This window comes from Myotis lucifugus, unplaced genomic scaffold (genome assembly GCF_000147115.1).
Source record: "Myotis lucifugus unplaced genomic scaffold, Myoluc2.0 scaffold_480, whole genome shotgun sequence".
NCBI lineage: Eukaryota > Metazoa > Chordata > Mammalia > Chiroptera > Vespertilionidae > Myotis > Myotis lucifugus.
Window position 1 is genome coordinate 498,667 of NW_005871528.1, and position 20,675 is coordinate 519,341.

The window sequence follows — 20,675 nt, forward strand, 5'->3', positions numbered from 1 at the left end:
CACCGGCTAAAGGTGGGAGTCTGCGCTCCTGGGGCCTGGCCTCAGCCATCTTCCCTAGGACCCGGGACAGGTCTCACTGCCCGTGATTCCGGAGCCCACCCTGGCTCCCTAGACCTTGATCTCGGTCGATCGTCTTAACCTTAGCGTTTTGCCACCACCCAGCGGCCCCTGCGGCATCTCTCGATCTTCTCTGCGGCTAAGTTGGCGCTGGGTCTGCTGGGAAGTGTAGTTCCCAGGGCTCCCCAGCACGGGACCTTCTGAAAAACCCGGGCAGCAGCCGGCTGGGGGCTGTAGAGCTGTGGAGACCTGTGAACTTTTGAGACTTGAATGAAGGTGGAGAATGAAAACCAGGAAGGGCTCCAGGGTTCGGCCCTCGGCTGCGGACTCCAGCGCCCTGCGTAACAATATGCTCGGGCTCCATCCCGCCAGCCGGCTCGTTCCCTCCAAGCCCCATCCTCCCAGTGAGGGTGGTGGGGGTCACCTGCTAGGAGTCTGAGCCGCCAAGGTCTGCCCCAGGACTCCAGGCTCCATCCCAGGGTGCAGGCCCCGCCCCCTCAGTAGCTTAGCCCTAGCTGGGGCTCCCCCCGTGGGAACGGGGACCAGCTGGCCGGAAGCGCCAAACTGCGTCCCTGTCCAAGTGCCGGGGATCAATCAGGCCGAGGAGTTAATTATGTAATGAGGGGCAGGGGGTCGAGGCTAATGAAGCCTGCGGGGGAGGGTGCCCAGGTATCCGGCCCCCTCTTGTACCCCTTCCAGGCCCCAGGGGTCTCCACCCCAGCCCAACTCCAGGGCCCCAAAGAGGGAGGGGCTGTGATCCTGGGTCTGGAAGGGGCTGAGCTGTGAGCTATAAAGGGGGCATCTCCCAGCACCAGGGGACTCTAGGCAGCCAGACCTGAGGCCAGACAGGACTACTCCATGTATCACCCAAGAGAGTTGTACCCCTCCCTGGGGACCGGCTACCGCCTTGGGCCCCCCCAGCCAGTGACCGATTCCAGCTTCCCGCCTGCCCTGGCAGAGGGTTACCGCTACCCCGGTGAGCTTTGGGAGGAGCTCCTGCGTAGGGATTGAGGGTTGCTGTGGACCTGGGCTGGCTCCTCATTCTCCCCCCATCTCCAGATTTGGACACTCCCAAACTGGATTGCTTCCTCTCCGGGATTGAGGCTGCTCCCCGCACCCTGGCGGCTCCCCCACCTCTTCCCCCTCTGCCCCCAGCCCTGGGCACTGAGCCGTCTCCTCCAGCCCCAGAGGCCCTTCACTCACTCCCTGGAGTCAGCCTGAGCCTGGAGAACCAGGAGCTGTGGAAAGAGTTCAATTCTGTGGGAACAGAGATGATCATCACCAAAGCTGGGAGGTGAGGGGGCTGGGCCAGGGTCACAGGACCCAGTGTGTTCTGGTGGGGGGTCTCCGGGAAAGGCAGAGTTCCTGGTGATGGGGCCAGTTTGAGGGTTTCTAGGGGGGCTAGAGCTCTGCCTAAGTTCAGAATGTGGTTGTGGTCTGGGCCAGGGGTTACTCAGTGACTGATCACGGGTCATGTGGCAAAGGCCTGTGGCTGGTTTAGGGACCAACCTAAGGCAAGAGCCATAGGTCAGTCTGGGCCATGTCCAGAAGTCTGGCTGGATTTTAGCTTAGTATGTGGCCTAGATCAAGGGGTCAGTCTATGGCTGGAGTTGGGCTTCAGACTATAACTAGAGTCAAGGGCCAGCCAGTGACCAGCATCAGGGAAGTCTGGCTAGGATCAGGGTTAGCATTAGGGTTTGTCAGCACATGACTAGATCCCGGGTCAGTGTGTGACCTTGTGGAGCTCTTTATCTAGGCCAGGAACTCGAGCCCTGGCATGGTATCTTCTCCACTGAAAGCAGGGTTGGGATGTGTGTGTGTGTTTGGTTAATCCTCACCAGAGGACATTTTTTCCATTGATTTTTAGAGAGTGGAAGGGAGAGGGAGAAACATCAATGGTTGCTGCCTCCCACATGCATCCTGACCGGGGCTGGGGATTGAACCTGCAACCCAAGTACATGCCCTTGACCAGGAATCAAACATGAGACCTTTTGGTGCAAAGGTCAACACTCCAAACACTGAGCCACACCAGCCAGGGCTTTTTTTTTTCTTTCTTTCTTCCCTGAAGCAAGTTTGTCCAGTGCTATAGATTATGGTGCTGGAGATCAGGTGAGATCAGGGTGGAGAGCGAAGAGGCTCCTGGCAAAATTTCCAGGAGAAAAGTGTGACACCCCACCCCCCGTTTCTGCAAATGGAGTTTGAAGGGCCCAGAGTCAGAATTGCGAGCTCTGCTTCAACCTTTGTGACCCTGATCAGATCGGATCACATCACCTAACCTGTCTCTCGTTTCCTATCTATAAAATGGGATGGAACAAGCTTCCAGGCCCTCCCCTCAGTTCTAACTCCAGCTCGAATGTTCCCTGACAAAACTCTGAGCTGGTGGTTCTGCCCCCTTGTCAGCACTGTGCCTGCTTGTGGCTGCTGGGTAGCTCAAGGCACTTCTGTCTTCTTTCCCACCCAGACGCATGTTCCCTGCTTGTCGAGTGTCAGTCACTGGCCTGGACCCTGAGGCCCGCTACCTGTTCCTTCTGGATGTGGTGCCAGTGGACGGAGCTCGCTACCGTTGGCAGGGACGGCGCTGGGAGCCCAGCGGCAAAGCCGAGCCCCGCCTGCCTGACCGTGTCTACATTCACCCTGACTCCCCTGCTACTGGTGCCCACTGGATGCGGCAGCCTGTATCTTTCCATCGGGTCAAGCTCACCAACAGCACACTGGACCCTCATGGCCACGTGAGGCCCAGGCTGGGACCCCAGGCTGGGGGTTGGGGTTGGAACCCAGGGCTAGGGGTCACTTCTGTTTCTTCCCTCCCAGCTGATCCTGCACTCCATGCACAAGTATCAGCCCCGCGTACACCTAGTGCGGGCCGCACAGCTTTGCAGCCAACACTGGGGGGGCGTTGCCTCCTTTCGCTTCCCTGAGACCATGTTCATCTCTGTGACAGCCTACCAGAACCCACGGGTGAGTGACCCTGCTTGAGGGGGGTGGGTGGTGGCACCCTGCCTCAGCTGCAGGAGCTTTGACTCTGGATATGTGCCCCCAGATCACACAACTGAAGATTGCAGCCAACCCCTTTGCCAAAGGTTTCCGGGAGAATGGCAGAAACTGTAAGAGGTGGGCACGGTTCATTCATTCACTCATTCATTCATTCACCAAATGTTTATTAATCCCCCACTATGTGTCAAGCACATAGTGGGGAGTTAGTAGACATTAATGGTAAATAAAAACATTTATTCATTCATTGATTCAACAAATTCTTATTTAGCACCTATGTGCCAGGCACAGTGCTAGGCACTGGAGAAGCCTCAGTAAAGAGGACAAACGAAAGCCCTGTCCTCATGGAACTAATACACTGGTGGGCAAAGCAGACAACTAAACAAGAGCAGTGATATATGTTAGGGGTAAGTTCTAAAGACAAAAGAAGGCAAGGAAGAATTGCAGTGAGGTATTTATTAGACAAGAGGCCTGGAAAGGCCTCACTGAGAAGAGACCTTTGAGAAAAGACTAGACAGAAACGTGGGAGGGAACCATGTGGCTATTTGGAAACAGCATGCTGAGCGTGGAGCCAGCATATGCAAGGGCCCTGAGGTGGGAACACACCCGTGAATGGCGAAAGAGGTGGAGACAGATTGTTAAACAGTAAAGGGTTAGTTAGGACTTTGGCTTTTATTCTGAGTACAGCCCCCTGAACTGGTCCTTGCCTTCAAGGCAGAAGAGACAGACATTAATCAAGATGACCCGAACAAATGTAACAGTGTAACTATTACAAATGTTACCAGGGAGGGCATGTTGTGCTATGGGTGGTCAGACGACCTCCTTGAGGAAGTTATGCCTGAATGGAGACAAGGATGAGTTAAGCAGGTGAACAGGGGACAGAAGAGAAGACTGAAAGGCAGCTAGTGAAGATGGCCAGAGCAAGGTGGGATGGCCTTGTAGCTTGGGAAGAAGTTTCCATTTATTCTAAATGCAATAGGAAACCACTGGAAAGTTCTAAGTGGGGAGTAAGTCCCAGCTTTACTTTCTAGTTATTTAATTCTCTGGCCTTTAGTTCCTTCATCTGAAAAATGGGTATAGTAATGACACCTGGTCGGGTGAATGTCTAGCACCTGGTAAGTGATATCATCATCACTATCATCGTCTTTCCCAGGGAGCGAGATGCCCGCGTTAAGAGGAAACTGCGGGGCCCAGAGCCAGTAGCCACAGAGGCCTATGGGAGTGGAGGTGAGTACAGTCCCCATGGTGATGGGGCCAGGCCTGAGGTGCTGATCTCCCTTCACCCAACCTGGTTCTTCTGTCTCCCGAGATGCACCAGGTGGTCCCTGTGACTCCACCCTGGGTGGGGATGTTCGTGAGTCAGATCCAGAACAGGCCCCCGCGCCCAGGGAAGCTGCCCCTGCCCCAGCTCCTCTGTGTGGTGGCTCCAGTGCCGAGGCCTACCTTCTGCACCCTGCAGCTTTCCATGGGGCTCCCAGTCACCTTCCAACCAGGTGAGTGGGACCAGGGCACAGGCTGGGCTGTTCCAGTGTGGGGGTCCCTCTCCAATGTTCTGACACCTTTTTCCACTTCAGGAACCCCAGCTTCCCTCAGGCTCCAGACTCGGGGCGCCCAGCCCCCTACTCAGCTGCATTCCTAGAGCTGCAGTCTGGGCCAGGAAGCTCAGGGTACCCGGCGGCTGCACCCCCAGCACCCTTGGCCTCACATTTCCTCCACGGGGGCCCCCTGCCCTTACCTTACCCTGGGGCCTATCTGGACATGGGGTCCAAACCAATGTACTGAGCCATCGCCAGGCCCCTCTGCCTCCCTCAGGCTCCATTACAAATTTCCAGTTCCCTTCCCCCAGGCCGTAGCCCCCTCACGTCCACTGACCCCATCCCCCACACCAAATGGCTGCCTTGGGCCTCCTCCACCCCACTTCACACTTTGACTTCATTCCCACCCCCTCTGGCTTCAAAGCTCTGGCTAAGCTGCTGGGAGTCCAGCTGGGGCCAGCTTCCCCTTCCAGGCTCTCACCTCCGTGCGAAGAGAGGGAGGTTCTGCCTGGCCAAATGGGGCCTTGGACCAGCACCACCAACTCCTGGCTTCACCCTTGGGCTCAGCTAGTCATTATCTCCTTGCCCCAGTGCGAGCCACACCAGAGTATTTTTGTTAATAAAACTCAAAAGACATCAGTGCTCCGGAAACATTGGGCTAATGGTGTTTGGCCCTGGGAGGGACTGGGTGAGCGAAGGTTTTGTGGGGAGACCCCGGCCCCTGACCTAGACTTGCCATTTCCAGCTGCTTGATCTTGTGTGTGTAAATCCACTTGCTCTGGGCCTGGTTCCTCTTCAAGAAAACGGGGGAAGCAATGCCCTGACACTCACTGTTCTGAGAATTAAACAGGCCGCCTCTGAGGGCCAGCCCTCTACCTCGCGCTCAGGAGCGGTCACTGTCAGTGGATGGGTCAGGAGGCTATGGGCAAGTGGGCTGGCCTGCGCCTCACCTTCCTGGTGGGGTCCATCCCAGGTCCCAGGCAGCAGCACTACTCATCCCCAATCAAGTCTGACACAAGTCCAAAGACCGTAGTTCTTCTATTAGAATTTTTTCTTTTTCTCAAAATTTTTTATCTAAAAACAAACCAAAAAAAATGAAAAAAAGAAAAACAAAAATTATTGGAAACTTCATGGTTCAGGTGGGGAGAAAGGAGAGGAGCATGGAGCTCAGGCTCCGAGCCTCTCCAGAGAAAGTCCTCACCCTCGAAGTGCCCTCTTTGAGGGAGAGCAGAGCTGGGGACAGCCCCCCATGCCCAGCCTCCATCTGGAGAAGAGGGTAGAGTCACAGTGGTCCAAGGGCAGAGGGACTGGAGGGGGGTGGGGGGCAGGGGACAAAGGGGTCACAGGAAGTAGTCGGCCACGGGCTTCTTGGAGGGGATGCCCCGCGTCTCTTGGGGAGCAGCCTCAAAGATGATAAAATCTTTCTGGAGATGCTCATCCAGCTCCAAGATGGCTGCCACATTCCCACAGCTGCAAGTCGGAGGGCGAGGGCGGCAGTTAGTGTCTGTCAGCCTAGATCCCACCCCCACCGTGACCTCCTGACCCAGGCAGCTCACCGGTAGCAGTAGTTGGGTGCCGACCACACAGTGAGCACCGTCTCATTGAAGTGCCACTTGTAACCTTCCATCACCAGTTGGTGGGCACGGCAGATCATGTCATGTCAATGTCGTTGGCTGCATTGAACTGAGCCACCACGTCACTGCCAAACAGGTAGCCAGCCCCACGGGGGCTCACACCCGTGTCTGAGGCAAATGAAGGCAGAGATGGGGAGAGGTGTCCTCAAGGCATCTGACTGCCCACTGCCCTTCGAAGGAGAATATCCAATATCCTGCCCCCTCCCCCAATCAGGCCTGTGGGGCAAGAGGACAGGGCCTGATTGTGTTCTGGGGGGTTCTGCAAATGTTGAAGCAGGTAAGCTCCAATGATGAGACTTTCCTGATAGTTGGAGTCACCTCAATCGGAGTGGCCATGCAAGTTACTGTCCAACTAGGTACACAGGGGAGTGAAAGGAGGTGCTTCTAAGAACCACGCCGCATACAGGTGTGGGCAAGGGCTGCCACAGCTAGTCTGGGAGCTGTAACAGGGCATTCAGGCATGGCAGGGGGAGAGTGGAGACTGTCTTATAGCAGAAGGAGCCCTGGACTGGTACCTAGGCTATCAGCCTCAGCCCTGCTCCATACTAGCTCAGGAACTCCCCAAATGAGGGGTTCTCAGGGGCCGATCATTGTAAGCATTTGACCTCTGCAAAAGCCCCTTCGCATGCAGGGAGCCAATGATTTTGTCCTAAACAAGCCTCTGATACACAGACCCTAATTCCGCCCGAGCTCAAAGCACCCAGCTACCCATGCCCCTGCTGAGGGTGCCAGCCAGTCTGCACGTCAAGGACAGACGCCAGTGAAGACCAGCCCACTCTACTCTTCCCCAAACGTACCTGGTCTCAGTGTCCTTTCAAGGTACTTGCTTTAACCAAAGGACTCAGTGTCTCAGCAAACTAAGGATAAAGCCTGGCTGCCCTGTCCCACCTGCCCTCACCTTCAGGGTCAGACCAGAGCAGGTCACACATGGGACCATCATGAGGCACCTCCTGCTTTCGGTCAATCGTCCGGATCTGGTCAAGGGTCTGGATGGAGGGGGAGAGGCCCCCGTGCACGCAGAAGATCTACAGGGGAGAGCAAGGCAGGAGGGAAGGGAGGCTGAGGCCCAGCGCCTCTCCCACCTCTCCCACCCCCACGGAGCCCTGGGCAGCCTACCTTGCCATCAATGATGGCTGACAGGCTGAGGTAGTCAAAGATCTCAGTGCAGTAGCGCCACACGGTCACTGAGCCATATTTACGCAGGCACTCATCATAGAAGCCATAGACCTGTGTGATCTGACGGCTCTCGTGGTTGCCCCGGATCAGGGTGATTCGATCAGGATAGCGAACCTGAAAGTAACCACCAAGCTAGGGCTGGGGTCCAAGCTCTCTCTCTCCCTCCTACATCTCCTCACATCTGTCAGCCCCACTCCATCCTCATCACCAACCTGGCCCAGATTAATGCCATCTCTTGCCTGAATGGTGTTGCACCCACCTCATAGGCTCCCAGCCCTCCTTCAGAAAATACAACACCCGCCCCCCCGCCAGCACCCCATCAACTACACACCTAAAAGGCTCCTCTTTCACCTCCCAGAGAGAGACCAAGACCTTAGCAAGACATTCAAGGTGCTTTGTCATCTGGCCCCTTACAACCTCTCTCCCACCAGTGGATGCTGTATCCAGTTGAACTCAACTCCTTGTCATTTTCTGAGCAGACTGAGCCTCTATTCCCTCCCCTACAATGCCACCCCTCTGACCTCATCCTCCAGGGGCCCAATCAGGTGCCCCCGAGTCAAGGAAAGCTTCTGTGACCACCCTTGCCAAGCAGAATCTGTCATCACCAGCAGCACAGCTCAGAGTTGGGGGTGGATGGAGCAGGAGAGGAGGGCGGAAAGGATGCAGACAGGTCAGGCCTGAGGTGGCCCAGGTTTGGGCTCCAGAAGACAGCAGTCCCCACCTTAAGTGCCAGCAGCAGGAGGAACGTTTCAACGCTGTAGAAACCACGATCCACAAAGTCCCCCATGAAGAGGTAGTTGGTCTCAGGGACGTCGCCACCCACCTGGGGGGAGGGAGAAGGTCCTAAACTGTCCCCTACTCAGTCAAGTTGAAGCCCTTCTTTCACAAAGGGCCCACCTAACTAGAGGCCTCTTGCCCCCACTCCACTCACCACATTCAAGCTTTCCCTCTCCAAGGGGCCTTCCAGTCCCCCACCAGGTCACCTTCCCCAGTGCTGACCCACACTCACTCTGAACAGCTCCTTGAGGTCATAGAATTGTCCATGGATGTCACCGCATACCTGGGAAGGGAGAAGGTGTGTGGGAACTCACCATCGAAAAGCCTCTGCTCCCAGGGGATATCTTCAAATTATCACTCTTAGCTAAGCCTCTGCTTCTCAGGCCCCAAATCTACTGTCCCACCCCACGTTAGCCTGGTCTGCAGTCCACCTCCATCCCACACTGAATGCCAACTATTCTCTGGGCCAGAGCTAGAGCCAGGTCTTTTCAGACCTGCAGCTCCTGGAGGACCTGGCCCCTGCTTTCCCTGCTCCCCTCAAGGTACCCAGAATGAAGTTCCTGACAACAAAGAACATGTAGAAACATGTGGAGGAGAATCACTTACCAAATGGGGGGTCCTTCTGCCCTGGCCCAGAGTCTCTCTCCAACAAGTCAAAAGACCCTTCCCACAACGTCCATTTCTTACAGCGAGGGGCCCTTGAAGATGGGCTCCCAGGGATGAGGGAGCCACAAGACTACAGCGAATGTCTACATGCCTCCAAACCACGCCAGGCTTCAGGGACAGCGGGTACTCACTGTGACTGGCGAGTCCACCCTCTGCACGTTGCTCTCCTCTACCAGGATCTCTCTGGAGACAGAAGAACAGGGTCACCACAGCCAGGCCAGGCCAGGCCAGCCCAATTCCTGATCTTTTTTTTTGGGGGGGGGGGGGGTGGGCGGGGGGAAGGAAGGATATCAGCAGTCTTTGAACCTCTACAGGGCAGGAGTGAGGTGTGCAATTTCCCCAGGAAAGGCTGACCACAGCCCTCACTGCTCAATACCCTCCCGTGGTTCCCCCACTGCCAGCAAGCCAAAGCCCAAACTCTTGTTCTAGCTTTCAAAGCCTTTCCCCGGTAGGCTGTGACTTTCCCAGCCTTGACCTCCCAACCCTCACCCTCCACCGCTTCCTCTCACGCATCCCACACTCCCAGAAAACAGATCTCTGCACAGAGCCCTCTGCTCCCTGCACTGCTCGCTCAGCTGGAGTGCTCCGAGACTGTGCGCTTGGCGGAGCTCTTACAGCTCCTCTCTACCCAAAGGGGCCTTCTCCCAGGCTGTCTAAAGGCACACGGGGCTTGCCCTGGGCAGGCCAGTCATCAAAGTGATCTTCAAAGTGATATGTTGTTGCTTTTTTTCATTATTTAGTTAGAGGAAGTGAGGACTTCATTCTTTCATCTTTCCTTGCAATGCAGTCTGACATAAGTGAGTGAGCATGACATAAAACCACTGTCAGGTTCAGACACCTGATTTTAGTACGATTTCCAGATTTCATCCTTGATGGTAATAGCAGCGGTGAACATTCCAGTTCACACCATACACCAGGACTCTAGTATGAGCTTTGCATGGATGACGCATGCAATCAAACCACCACTCTCAAAGGCAGGCACTGTGATGACTCCCACTTCTCAGATGAAGAAAATGGTTGAAGTCATACAGGTGGGACTTGAACCAATGCAACCTGGCTCTAGGGTCTGCGCGCTTTCATCAAGCCACTCTGATGTGGCCCAGGCCTTGCTCAGCCCTGACTCTCCAGTCTCCTGGACTCAGTTTCCCATAGGTCCCTCAGGGCACGCTGCATGACAAAGGCAGCTCCAAGGAGGTGTGCTATGCTTTCTAGGAACGGGAGGGAGAGGCCCTGGCTGTAGTCTGGGGGCCCTGCAGCAACCAGGATCTCGAACCCGTACTGCATCTTGTGCTGAACCTCATTCCTCATCAACTGCTTATAACGACCGTTTCAACTGACTGGGGGAGAGTCTTTTCCTCCCCATCTGACAGGCAAAAAACCGAGGCTCAGAGAAAAAAGGGGCAGGATCAAGGTCACAAAGCTGGTGTCTCAATTGGAACCCAGGAGCCCAACTTCCTGAGAATTTATGCCAGCCTCTCCCGGACTCCGGGTCAAAACTTCACCGCAGTGCCTGCCAGTAGGGCCCCAGCATGGTGTGGAATGGAGACCCAGCCTCTGACCCCATCTCTATCACCAGCAGCACATCACCAGCCCTCTCAGGGCTCGCACCTGCTCAGTTCTACTTCCACAGCTAACACTGCCTTTCTAAGTGCTCACCAAGTGCCAGGGCCCGTCTCTGGATATGAAGAATCTCATTTGAGTTTCATGATGATTTCAAATACCTGGAGAGGTCAAGTGACTTGACCGGGGTCATACTGTTCAGCGATGGAATTCGTACTGAAGACCACCTGATGCAAAATCCCCTGCTCTTCGAATATGCTGACTTTTTAATAAGAGCAAGTCAGCTCACACACTTCAGGCCTCTGTAATTCCCAGGGTCGAGTCTGTATACCCTCTGAGCAAGCCAAAGCTCTCGACACTACCAGCCTTGGCCTGGGTCACTGGTGGGCCCCCAGGAAGCCAAGGCCAGGTGCTAGAACTGGCCTCCTTCACACTGGGCCTGAGATAATAGCGGCCAACTCGAGCCTCTCTAGTACCTCCTAGCTCCGGCTCAGTCTCAGCTGGACACGACCTCCCACCCCTCCGTCCTCTGTAGCCTCTCACAGTCTAACTGTCTCTGCCTGGCTGCCCATGAGCATGGAGAGCAGTAAAAGACCTGGATGCAAAATCAACCTCCCCTCCAACCATCAGTCAGACTGTGGGTAAGACATTATCTTCGCTAAGACTCAGATTTCTCTTCTCAAATACTCACTCCAGCCCTCCTATTCCGTAGGGCTGCTGCAAAACACAATGGTGACTGAATATATAACTTCTCTGTTATTCTGGAAACTCCACCATGCTTCCCAAGCTTTAGCTATCATCACCACCAAATTGATCCAGGTCCTACGGGGGCAGATAAGACATATGGGAAAAAGAATGGTGCCAGGCAGCAATTGGTTTAAGTTCCTAAAATGCCATCAAGACAGAGGAAGCAGACAAAACATGGAAGACCCACAAACAAGCATTTAAAAGGGGGCCTTGCCTGTTCACCAAACCCACACAGGCCCTGTCTGGGGGCTAGAGTGTCTGGGGTGGGAGGGAGCCAAGCAAAGAGCCACACGTTCAGCACCCAGCTCTGCCCCCCTCTCTCTGGGTGATCTTTAGTCAAATCACTATGCCTCTAGGAGTCACAGCCTCTGTTCTGTAAAATGGAGCAAACAATTCCAACCTCACAAGATTGCTGTGGGGAGGAAATGGATATAAATTCTTTGCCAGTATAAAGCCAGGCTAATAGTGCTTCTGCTATTCAGTAAATGTAGGGTAATTCTGCTCTTTTCTCTGTTTTATTTTTATTTTTTTTAAATATATTTTATTGATTTTTTACAGAGAGGAAGGGAGAGAGATAGAGAGTTAGAAACATCGATGAGAGAGAAACATCGATCAGCTGCCTCCTGCACACACCCCACTGGGGATGTGCCCGCAATCAAGGTACATGCCCTTGACCGGAATCGAACCTGGGACCCTTCAGTCCGCAGGCCGACGCTCTAGCCACTGAGCCAAACCGGTTTCGGCTCTCTCTGTTTTAAATAGATTTTTATTAATTTCAGAGAAGGAGGGAGAGGGAGATATAAACATCAATGAAGAGAAAGAATCATTGACTGGCTGCCTCCTGCACATCCCCTTCTGGGGATCAAGTCCTCAACCCAGGCATGTTCCCCACCCAGGAATCAAAACGTGACCTCCTGGTTCAACCACTCAGCCACACCGGCCAGGCTGGCTCTTTTCTCACAAGTCTCCAGCTTGGCAGAAACCAGTCACACAGCACCTCAGAGGAGGCAGGTAACTGGTCTCCTCACTGCTGCCCACACACCTCAGGGCCTCCCTCCCTGGCCCTGCTCCCATCCGCTACCCTAATTATTTTCCTCTTTCAAGGCCACTTTCTGTTAGAAGTTCCCTGATGACTTCAGTCCGTACCAGCATTGCCATCTCCCTACAGAGTAATAGCAGTGACACCTAAGGATTGTTGAGCACACGCTGCACCAAAGCACTCTGCTAACTTCATCCCAAGCACCAACTTACTGACTCTTCCGGCCATCTTATTCAGTACTATCATTCCCAATTTACAGATGAAAAAAAACAAAGCGTTCCAGAGACCTCAGGGACCACCAACACAGATAGTAAGTGGCAAAGCTCAGATTCCAACCTACAGCCACGACCTTCCAGAGCCTGGGATTTTAATCACTACGTGTTCCTGCTCCCACAGATCTCTAAGCCGGGCCGCCCTCGTGCCATGAATTCATGCTGAATTCTACTCTGGCCTATTTGCCGCCATGTCTCAGGCTCCCACCCTGCACACGAGGACCCCACTCACTCCACCTTGCGTCGTGGCCTGAAAAGAACAGGACCCGAGAACTGGCTCGGGCTCCCTCCCTCCCTCGCTGGGCTGGCTCTGAACAGGAGCCTTCATCTGTCAAAGGGGGGCAATATGCCCAACCTCAGGGTCGTTGCTGGACTCTAACGTATGTTATAAACCAGGGTCTTCAGCTTCCCTGCCTTGCACTTCGGTTCTTGCTGACGTTCCTGTGTGTCCTCTTCCTCTGCAAGGCCTACCCGCAGAGGTCAGTCCCCCAGCACATAGTAGGGGCGCTTCCCTGCGCGTCCCCCGTACTTTCTGCCACTCGCCACCTCACTGAACACATCCCCCCACACTTCCAGTCTCTGTCCCGGTCTGCCTTCCCCACGGGCTGCTCGGGGCACAGGCCTTCGTCCGCTCTCCTCCGGGCCCACGTTCCGGCCAGGGCCGCGGCCTCCCGCGCCGGGGCTCGCCGGGGCTCACCGGGCCTTGGCGCACAGGGCCTTGACTTCGCTCTCCTTGATGAGCTCGCAGCGCCGCAGCTGCTCGATCTGCCGGTCCAGGTCGCTGATCTCCGCCATGGCCCACCCCGGCGGGTCCGAGCCGGGGCCGCCGCCCCTCCGCGCCGCACAGGGCTCTCCTGGGAGAGGCGAAGCGAGCGGGTGAGAAGGTCCCTCGGGGGTCCCGGGGTGGGGGGGCAGCTCGATTCCGAGGCTGGCCCGCCCCCCTCACGGCCCACCGCCCCGGCTGCCCCCGCGGGGGTCGGTGGTCTAGGGGATCCCCGGCCCTTACCGCCGCTGCGACTTCGGCTCCGGCTCCGGGGCTCCCCGCCTTGCCCCTCCTTCCCTCCGCTCCGGGCCGCCGCCGCCGCTTCTACTTCCGGCCCCTCCGCGGAAGCAAAGGAGGCGAGTTCCGCCGCGCGTCGGATGTGACGTCATACACGCCCTGCCCCGCGCCGCGCCCTCGCCCCCACCTCCGGGCCGGGGCGGAGGGGGAGCCGGGACCCGGAAGTCAGCCTCGGGCGGAAGTTACCGTGGCCGCGGGGTGCGCTCTCAGGGCCGGGTCGCCCCCGGCTCAGGTGGGGAGGCCGAGGCCCGGCCGGCTCCGCCGGGGACGTGGTTACATGTGTTGTCGGCCTGTGTTGGTCGGCCTCCGCCATGACAGCCCGAGGATGGACTCGCCTGGCTCGCCCCGGCCGCCCGCCCTGGCACAGGGCGCCCCCGAATGCTCCCCGGTGGGCGAGGCAGCCTCAGCCCGACCGCTTCCCGCGGCCACGGGGGACTCTGCCGGGAGGACCTCCCCGTTAGAGGCGCAAAGTCCGCCACGCCTGTGCCGGTCCGCATGGCTTCTGATTGCGGGGTCCCCTTGACACCCCTCCGTTGCTTTCTGTCGTCTTCAAATTTTATTCCTTTTCTTTTTAAAGGAGGAAACGAGCTTAGAGAGGTTAAGTAACTTGTTCACATTTGCATAGCTAAGAATTGGGGTTTGAGTCAGGGTTGAAATTTGAACCCAGGACAGCTGTGTTCTGATTTAGCTTCCACCCATCAATCACACTTTGCCGAGTTCGGTCATAAGAAGCCCAAAGCTCCCTGCAGTGGTATTCGAGTTCCTCTGCTCCCCTAGTCTCTGTTCCTGCAGGCAGAGGAAGCAAATAGTCCTTAAACTGGTTTTGTACAAGGTGCCCCTTTTGGAATGTCCTTTTCACCGTCTTCCAGCGACCTTCAGTTTTCATTTGCTTTATTTCAGGTGTTTCAGGGTTGACGGTAGGCACAGAATGAGGGCCAGAGTTTGCAGGGGCACTGGGAGAGGGTTGATTTTGTATGTCGGCAACATATAGAAATGTACAGAGAAGGAAAGGGCCAAGTTCTTAAACTCCTAGAAGGTCCTAGGGTTAATCAGTTCTATACCTATCACTACATGGATTTAGTAGGTCCCGAGAGATCAGAAGGCCAAGTTTTTTTTTTTCCCTCTAGAAGGGAGCTCAGACAGGAAAGGGTCCATATCAGGAAATCTGAGAAGTGGCAGGAATACTAGGTCCCTGATTATGACTAGGATCTTCAACAGTTGAGAATATCTGGTGTACTTACTGCTGCACCCAGCCTGGGTGATTGGGGGAGGGTCGGAGGCATTAAGAAGGCTAACCCCTATTTTGTAAAACTACTGTTTGAAATTCTTTGTTTTAGACAGCCTCTTATTCTATAACTTTGCTTTCTAGGCTGCTTGAATAATAAGGAAGATAAACTTAGCTGTCTGACCTTGTAGACCAGACACTAGACACGCCCATACTCGCAAGCCATACCAGATGTATTTTTTAATTGGATATCACTGTTGTTTTCAAGGCCACAGCTTCCAGCGAGATAACCACTAAGCACACATAGGGCTGGCTCTTTAATAAAAAGGAAAGTTCTGCTTGTAGCTCTGCTTAGAATTTGAATTTATTTTTCTCTAAGCCCACCGGTGATTAAAAAAAAAAAGTGTAATTCCAAACTCTAAGTGTTGCTTGATTTTTTTCCAGTTTTCTGCAACAGCATGACAGGGGTAAGTGCAGGGCCCTCGTTCTGGCTCCATGGAATGCAGCAGCTAGAGGCTCTGTTCTTAACCTAGAACCTGAGTTCTGTCTGTGCGCATTGTTGGTGTTGGAGAGGATTCCAGATTCTTCAAGGTGTTCCACAGCCCAAGAAGACTAAGTAGCCAGTTCTAATCCCATTTCTTATTAAAATGGGAAGACTGACAAGCTCAACAGTGTAGATTAAGGAAATATGCATTAATATTCTTTTTTTTTTAAATATCTTTTTATTGATTTCAGAGAGGGACAGGGAGAGAGTTAGAAACACCGATGATGAGAATCATTGATCCACTGCCTCTTGCATGCCCCTAGGGAGTTCGAGCCTGCAATCAAAACATGACCTCCTGGTTCCTAAGTCCACACTCCACCTCTGAAGCCTAGCTGGGCCCACACCTGCAGGGCTGCATTAATATTCGTTAAAAAAAAGAATGTTTTATCGATTTTTTAGAGACAGAAACATCAAGAGAAAAACATCATCGACCAGCTGCCTCCTACATATCCCCCACTGGGGATCGAACTCACAACCCGGGCAAGTGCCCTGAGTGGGAATCGAACCGAGGACCTCTTGGTTCATGGGTCAACCCACAACCACTGAACCACACTCGCCAGGCTGCATTAATATTCTTGTTTCCACCAAGAAAGAGTGTGATCTCCAGCAATAAAGCCTGAAGCTTAAATGGGAAAAACATCTACTCATACAGAACGTTTTCATGTTGCCTGGCTCAGAGACTCAGGAAATCTCAGCTGTTGTCTGTGGCTGTTTTTGTCACAGGGCCTTCTGCACCCTTGAGGTCTAGGCCTAAGAGGCTGAGCCTCCTACAACTAGCAGTTATACACACTCCCCGACTATGAGCCTTATCTGATGCTGCTAGTGGAAGGGGTAAGAGCCTCTGATGGTTGAAGAAAATTTCACAAGCTCTCCTCTTGAAACCCTGGGCAACTATAAAACGGAACAGGAAAGTCTTACCCCATCCCTTCACCATTTTCCTACCCAAGTAGGAAGAACATAAAACAAGAGCTCTTTCTTCTGGACTCGGCCACCTCCCCAGACACTCCCCTGACCCAGACACTACAGACATGGACAAGAAACTCCCCCTTAAATAGTTGTTTATTGGCAGTGGGCTGGAAAGGGCATTGGAGTTGGCATACACAGACAACACCACGCAACCAATGTCACAAGGGAGGCAAGAGTGCTGGGAAAGAGCAGCCTGGAGCCCGGGATGAGGCCTCTTCAAGAGTGAGTGTGGGAGGGGGCGGGGCCTGGAGTGTTCACGGGGCAGCCTTAGATCACCTCTGCTTAGTAGGCATGGTTAGAGATGAAGAGGGACTGGCTGGCCGCAGCCCCAGTCTGGCCGCTTGGGGTGTACTTTCCTTGGCAGGCGAGGCTGTTGGCCTAAGAGGGGAGAGGACCCAGAGTAAGAAGGTTTGTGCTCAGAATCCCATCCACCCCGGCACTCTGCCCACCTCCTGCTCCATCCTCACCAGCGCTCGCTTGATATATTCCTCCTGGGCAGTCTTCAGGTTCTCCTTCTTTCCACCCCAGGCCTTCAGAGCAGAGGCCTGCAGGGCCCGGCCATAGGAGAAGGTCAAGGCCCATGGCTTTAGCAGGGGGCACTTGTTGATTGCATTGAGGTTGATGGATGCCTCCTCCTCACTCTGACCTCCAGACAGGAAGGTGATCCCTGTAAAACAAAGGTGAAATGGGGAGAGGGGTTGTAGTCCGAGATCCAGGGGACTGCTAGGAGTTCCTAGCAGCTGACCTGGAAACCAGACCAATAGGCATAAAGACTGTGGATACAGTCTGTCTACCTCCCAGAGGGCAAGATGAGAGTGTGGGTCTCACCAGGGACAGCGGGGGGCACTGTGCGGCGCAGCGCAGTGACAGTTGCCATGGCAATCTCCTCGTTAGAAAATTTCTGGGTACAGGCATGGCCTGGGGTGACCATATTGGGCTTCAGCAAGGTGCCTTCCAGGTAGATGTGGTGGTCACTCAGAGCCTTGTAGACAGCAGCCAGCACCTAGAGCAGGGCAGGACCAAAGTGGGGTGGGGTGGAGTGGGGGGACAGGAGTCAGCCCCAAGGCCCTTGGCCCAGCTGCCAACCCACCACCCTGCCCAGGCAGGAAGCAACCTACCTTTTCAGTTACATACTGACAGCGCTTCAAGTCATGGTCGCCATCGGGGAGGATCTCCGGCTCCACGATGGGCACGATGCCATTCTGTGGGGTGAGGGACAGAGTAGCTATGAGACCTCCTGGAGGCCTCAGCTCACCTACAGCTCTACCTACAGCCCTCCACAACCACTGGCCAAGGTCTTATCTCCACGAAGACAGAGACTCATGGCTTCAAAGCCCTCAGCTTTGCAGGATGTAGGAGACAGGATCTCCTCAGATCAACCCACACAAGCCCTCTACTGTCCTCCACAGGCTCGAGCCTGATGACTGGTGAGGATCCGGAGCAGCTGCCTTGGGGGAGGTAGACATCCTGGCAGATGGGTGGCAGGCTAGCTGACACTCTGGAACCAAATGAGATGGAAGCTGGCCTGTTGGGGAAGTGCAGGCCCACCTGCTGGCAGATGCTGGCGTAACGGGCCAGAACGTTGGCATTTTCCATGATGGCAAGGGCTGAGGGGGTGTGTTCCCCAATCTTCAGCACACAGCGCCACTTGGCAAAGTCAGCTCCGTCTTTCTTGTACTGGGCACAGCGCTCAGACAGCCCATCCAGCCCTGGAAAGGGGATGAGAAGTCAAAGCCTGGCAGAGGAGGGGGCAAGTGTCTCCCACTCATCCTGGGCTCTTAGAGGGGCACCAACCTGGGTGGGTTGGTCAGCAAGGCAAGGAGCCAAACAGTTCTCACCTTGGGTCGTAGTTTCACCATTTGTTCCTGCCAGGGGTACCACGCCCTTGTCTACCTGTTGGGGTAGGACAATATAAGGCAAGTAAGCAATCTCTACTTCCTTCTCCTCTAGAGCCCTACGTCACCTAACCTCACGTGATACCTCCTGGGCTTCAAATGTTTCCACTTGGCTACAGTATCTGATCCTCTGAGGCAGGATACAGGGGGTTATTATTTGACAGACAGCCTGGGAACCTACTACTTGCTAACTCTGTGAGCAAAACACACCACTGCCTTGAGCTTCTGGTTTTCATCTGTATAATAATGGGTAATGACTTTCTCTTAGAACTTCGAGGATTAAAAATACCAAGCAGGGCAGGTTCTAGCTTTCCTTACATCCGGTCTGGGGTAGACTCCACCCCGAGTCTCCAGGCTCCTAGCCCAATGTTCACCCCGCCAGCCTATTACTTTGGATGACTTTTCGATTTTGCTTCTAGGGTAGGTGTCTAGAAGCGAATGAGTCTTTTCCCCAGACTCATTTCAGATCTCACATTCTGAGGCCCAGCCTCCTCACCTTGATGCCCACAACACCACCCTTGGATTTGATAACTTGGGGGAAGGGACGCCCATCATCTGTCTTCTGATAGAGTGTCTCATGGAAGAGGATGACACCCCCAATGCAGGGATTCACTCGGTCATCGGCAGTCAGCAGCAGCTGGCGGTAGAAGCGCCGGTTCTCCTCGGTGTTCTCAGTGCCAATGGACTGCAGCCGCTTGGCAATGCTCCCTGGAAAGGAATCGCCCATGGTCACAGGGGGATCAGCCTGTCACCCCCACGCCTGGGCCCTCCTCCCACTGTGTCCTGATCGCACCAGTGGACTCATCTGCAGCCAGGATGCCCTTGCCCGGAGCCACGATGCGGTGAGCAATGTCACTTAGCTCCTTCTTTTGCTCCGGGGTCAGCGCTGGGTATTGGTAGGTCATGGTGCCAGTCAGTGCCTGAGCGGAGGAGACAGATGGGGGAGCATGGGTTAGCTGGGTCTCCCAGTGAACAGAGCCCCTTGCCAGGGCCAAGTTCCCTACCTCCCCTTCCCACACCCAGCAGGTCTTGGGGTACTTCCCCAGCTCTCCCCTACACCCGACTTCCCTATACTAGGCCTGCCTCCTGTACCTTTCCTAACTCTCTGTGTTGCTGGGTGTTGCCCAGCAGAGGGTGGGGTTGCATACTGGCATCTGGGCCAAAGGAATAGGCCAGAGCCATGGACAGATGGCTCGTGTAGAAGCTGGACCCTTCTGGCTTGCGCTTTGCCATGGGGTCACCTTGCCTAGAAGCAAAATCGATCCGCAGTCTTTTAGAACTTAGAGGTCTGCCTAAGGCAGGGGGCCCAACCCCCTCATCTGAAAGGACCCAGAGAAAGGTCTGTATTCAAGTCATACAGCAGCCCAAGGGTCAGGTCTGAGATTAGAACCCAGATCTGACTGCCACGGGGGTGTTCCTTCCGCTCCATCCAAGATCCCAGAGCGGGGACTGGCACCAAGGCCTCAAGGACATCCCAAGGTCAGGCTTCTCCCCCCGGGGTGGGGGTGGGAGGGCATTAGGAAAAGGGTATGGAGAAGGGTGTGGGAGGGAATCAGAAGGCCAGGAAAGGGCAGCAGAGGAAGCCCGGCCCGAGGCGGAGGAAAGGGATAGTTTTGCCCATCTCACTGCTCAAGCGGGGTAAGCGTGCGGCGGAGAGGCAAGCGCCCCACCCCTGCCCCTGAAAAGCGCTCCTGTCTGCTCGCCGGGCTGCAGCGGTTCCAGGCTCAGAATCAAGGTCACCCGATAAGAAAAGACAGGGAAGGTGTTAATTGGGCAAGAGGCGCTGCCAAGGGTTGCCCTCCTCGCGGGGGGCGCCTGTGCCCCCGGGCAGGGCCCCCACCCGCCTTAGGGAACCTGAAGCAGTACACGACCTGGCCCCTAACCCTCGCTGCCTCGCAGGCTCCCTGCAGAGGCGAAGGGGCCATGATCCTTTGCACTAGGGGTCCCGACCAGAACAGGGAGGGGGACCGGCCCTTCACCTCGCCCTGCTTCCTCCCCGCCATGACTCAGCGCGCGGAGCCGCATTGCGCAGTGAAGCCGGCGAGCGCCAGCTGGAGCGGGTGGGGTGCGGGCTGGGGAGCCCGGGCTGGGGAGCGTGTGTGTGCGGGGTGATGATGGAGGAGATGATGGGACCCGGTGCGGGGGCTCCGCCCGACCCCGGGACCCCTCGCCGTGGCCTCAGACCTTCGCACGTGGCGAGGCGCGCTCACCTGGCACAGGGGGGGCGGGTGTGGCGGTGTCGCGGCGGCGGGCGGCGGGCGGGCGAGGCGGGAGCGAACGCGGAGGTCGTCACTACCAGCCTGTTCTGCGGCGCATTCCAAGAGGAACGCCGGCTATTTAGCTCGCGAGTGGGCGGCCCGGGAGGCGCGGGGAGGCGGCGCCGGCCTTATAAGGGCACCGCTCCGCCCTCCGCTGCGTTTTTCCTTTTGCCGGGGCTGCAGGCGCCCCGGCGTCCAATGGCAGGCGAGTCACTGTGGGAGCGGCCGCCCCCAAAGGCGAAGCCCGGAGGCGGCTCTCGGGCGGCGAGAACA

General features: G+C 55.6%; 3 protein-coding genes across 7 annotated transcripts in view; 1 reads left to right on the plus strand and 2 right to left on the minus strand.

Annotated features, from left to right (window-relative positions):
• Positions 1-44: 44 nt before the first annotated feature.
• TBX6 (T-box 6) lies at positions 45-12,862 on the plus strand. Of its 3 annotated transcripts, XM_006103319.3 has the most exons (8): positions 45-1,033; positions 1,117-1,351; positions 2,519-2,786; positions 2,869-3,015; positions 3,098-3,168; positions 4,202-4,275; positions 4,358-4,541; positions 4,623-5,222. In XM_006103319.3, exons 1-8 carry the CDS (start codon positions 916-918, stop codon positions 4,828-4,830), a joined length of 1,305 nt encoding a protein of 434 aa, XP_006103381.1. In that variant the 5' UTR covers positions 45-915; the 3' UTR covers positions 4,831-5,222. The 3 variants fall into 3 exon arrangements, with proteins under 3 accessions (XP_006103381.1, XP_023600386.1, XP_023600387.1); XM_023744618.1 differs by lacking the exons at positions 4,358-4,541; positions 4,623-5,222 and adding an exon at positions 12,248-12,862; XM_023744619.1 differs by lacking the exons at positions 4,358-4,541; positions 4,623-5,222 and adding an exon at positions 8,860-8,974.
• Positions 5,227-13,599, minus strand: PPP4C (protein phosphatase 4 catalytic subunit). Its single transcript, XM_014445710.2, is given in 10 exon segments — positions 5,227-6,053; positions 6,140-6,240; positions 6,243-6,325; positions 7,116-7,242; positions 7,334-7,507; positions 8,115-8,216; positions 8,403-8,453; positions 8,968-9,019; positions 13,152-13,308; positions 13,461-13,599. Coding segments are annotated over 9 exon segments (918 nt in total). The 5' UTR covers positions 13,250-13,308; positions 13,461-13,599; the 3' UTR covers positions 5,227-5,923.
• Positions 13,600-16,324: 2,725 nt separating this feature from the next.
• The window catches only part of ALDOA (aldolase, fructose-bisphosphate A), a 5,130-nt gene continuing 779 nt past the window's right edge, over positions 16,325-20,675 (minus strand). The window contains exons 1-9 of one of the 3 annotated variants that reach the window (XM_006103323.3): positions 20,355-20,509; positions 18,938-19,064; positions 18,641-18,852; positions 18,088-18,142; positions 17,798-17,958; positions 17,368-17,451; positions 17,078-17,252; positions 16,717-16,916; positions 16,325-16,627 (exon numbers count right to left, since the gene is read on the minus strand). In XM_006103323.3, the coding sequence (XP_006103385.1) occupies positions 16,532-16,627; positions 16,717-16,916; positions 17,078-17,252; positions 17,368-17,451; positions 17,798-17,958; positions 18,088-18,142; positions 18,641-18,852; positions 18,938-19,049 (1,095 nt within the window). In that variant the 5' untranslated portion in view covers positions 19,050-19,064; positions 20,355-20,509 and the 3' untranslated portion in view covers positions 16,325-16,531. Of the gene's footprint in view, positions 16,628-16,716; positions 16,917-17,077; positions 17,253-17,367; positions 17,452-17,797; positions 17,959-18,087; positions 18,143-18,640; positions 18,853-18,937; positions 19,065-19,236; positions 19,393-20,354; positions 20,510-20,675 lie in introns of those variants that run through there. The other 2 variants (XM_023744626.1, XM_006103324.2) reach the window with 2 other exon arrangements.

What these genes read in the sequence shown, in the direction of transcription:
- TBX6 (XM_006103319.3), top strand. Translation starts at nt 916, where the DNA reads ATGTATCACCCAAGAGAGTTGTACCCCTCCCTGGGGACCGGCTACCGC. An exon ending in CACTGGACCCTCATGGCCAC is followed by an intron (nt 2,787 to 2,868) that starts GTGAGGCCCAGG and finishes CTTCCCTCCCAG; the next exon opens with CTGATCCTGCACTCCATGCA. An exon ending in AGAGGCCTATGGGAGTGGAG is followed by an intron (nt 4,276 to 4,357) that starts GTGAGTACAGTC and finishes CTGTCTCCCGAG; the next exon opens with ATGCACCAGGTGGTCCCTGT.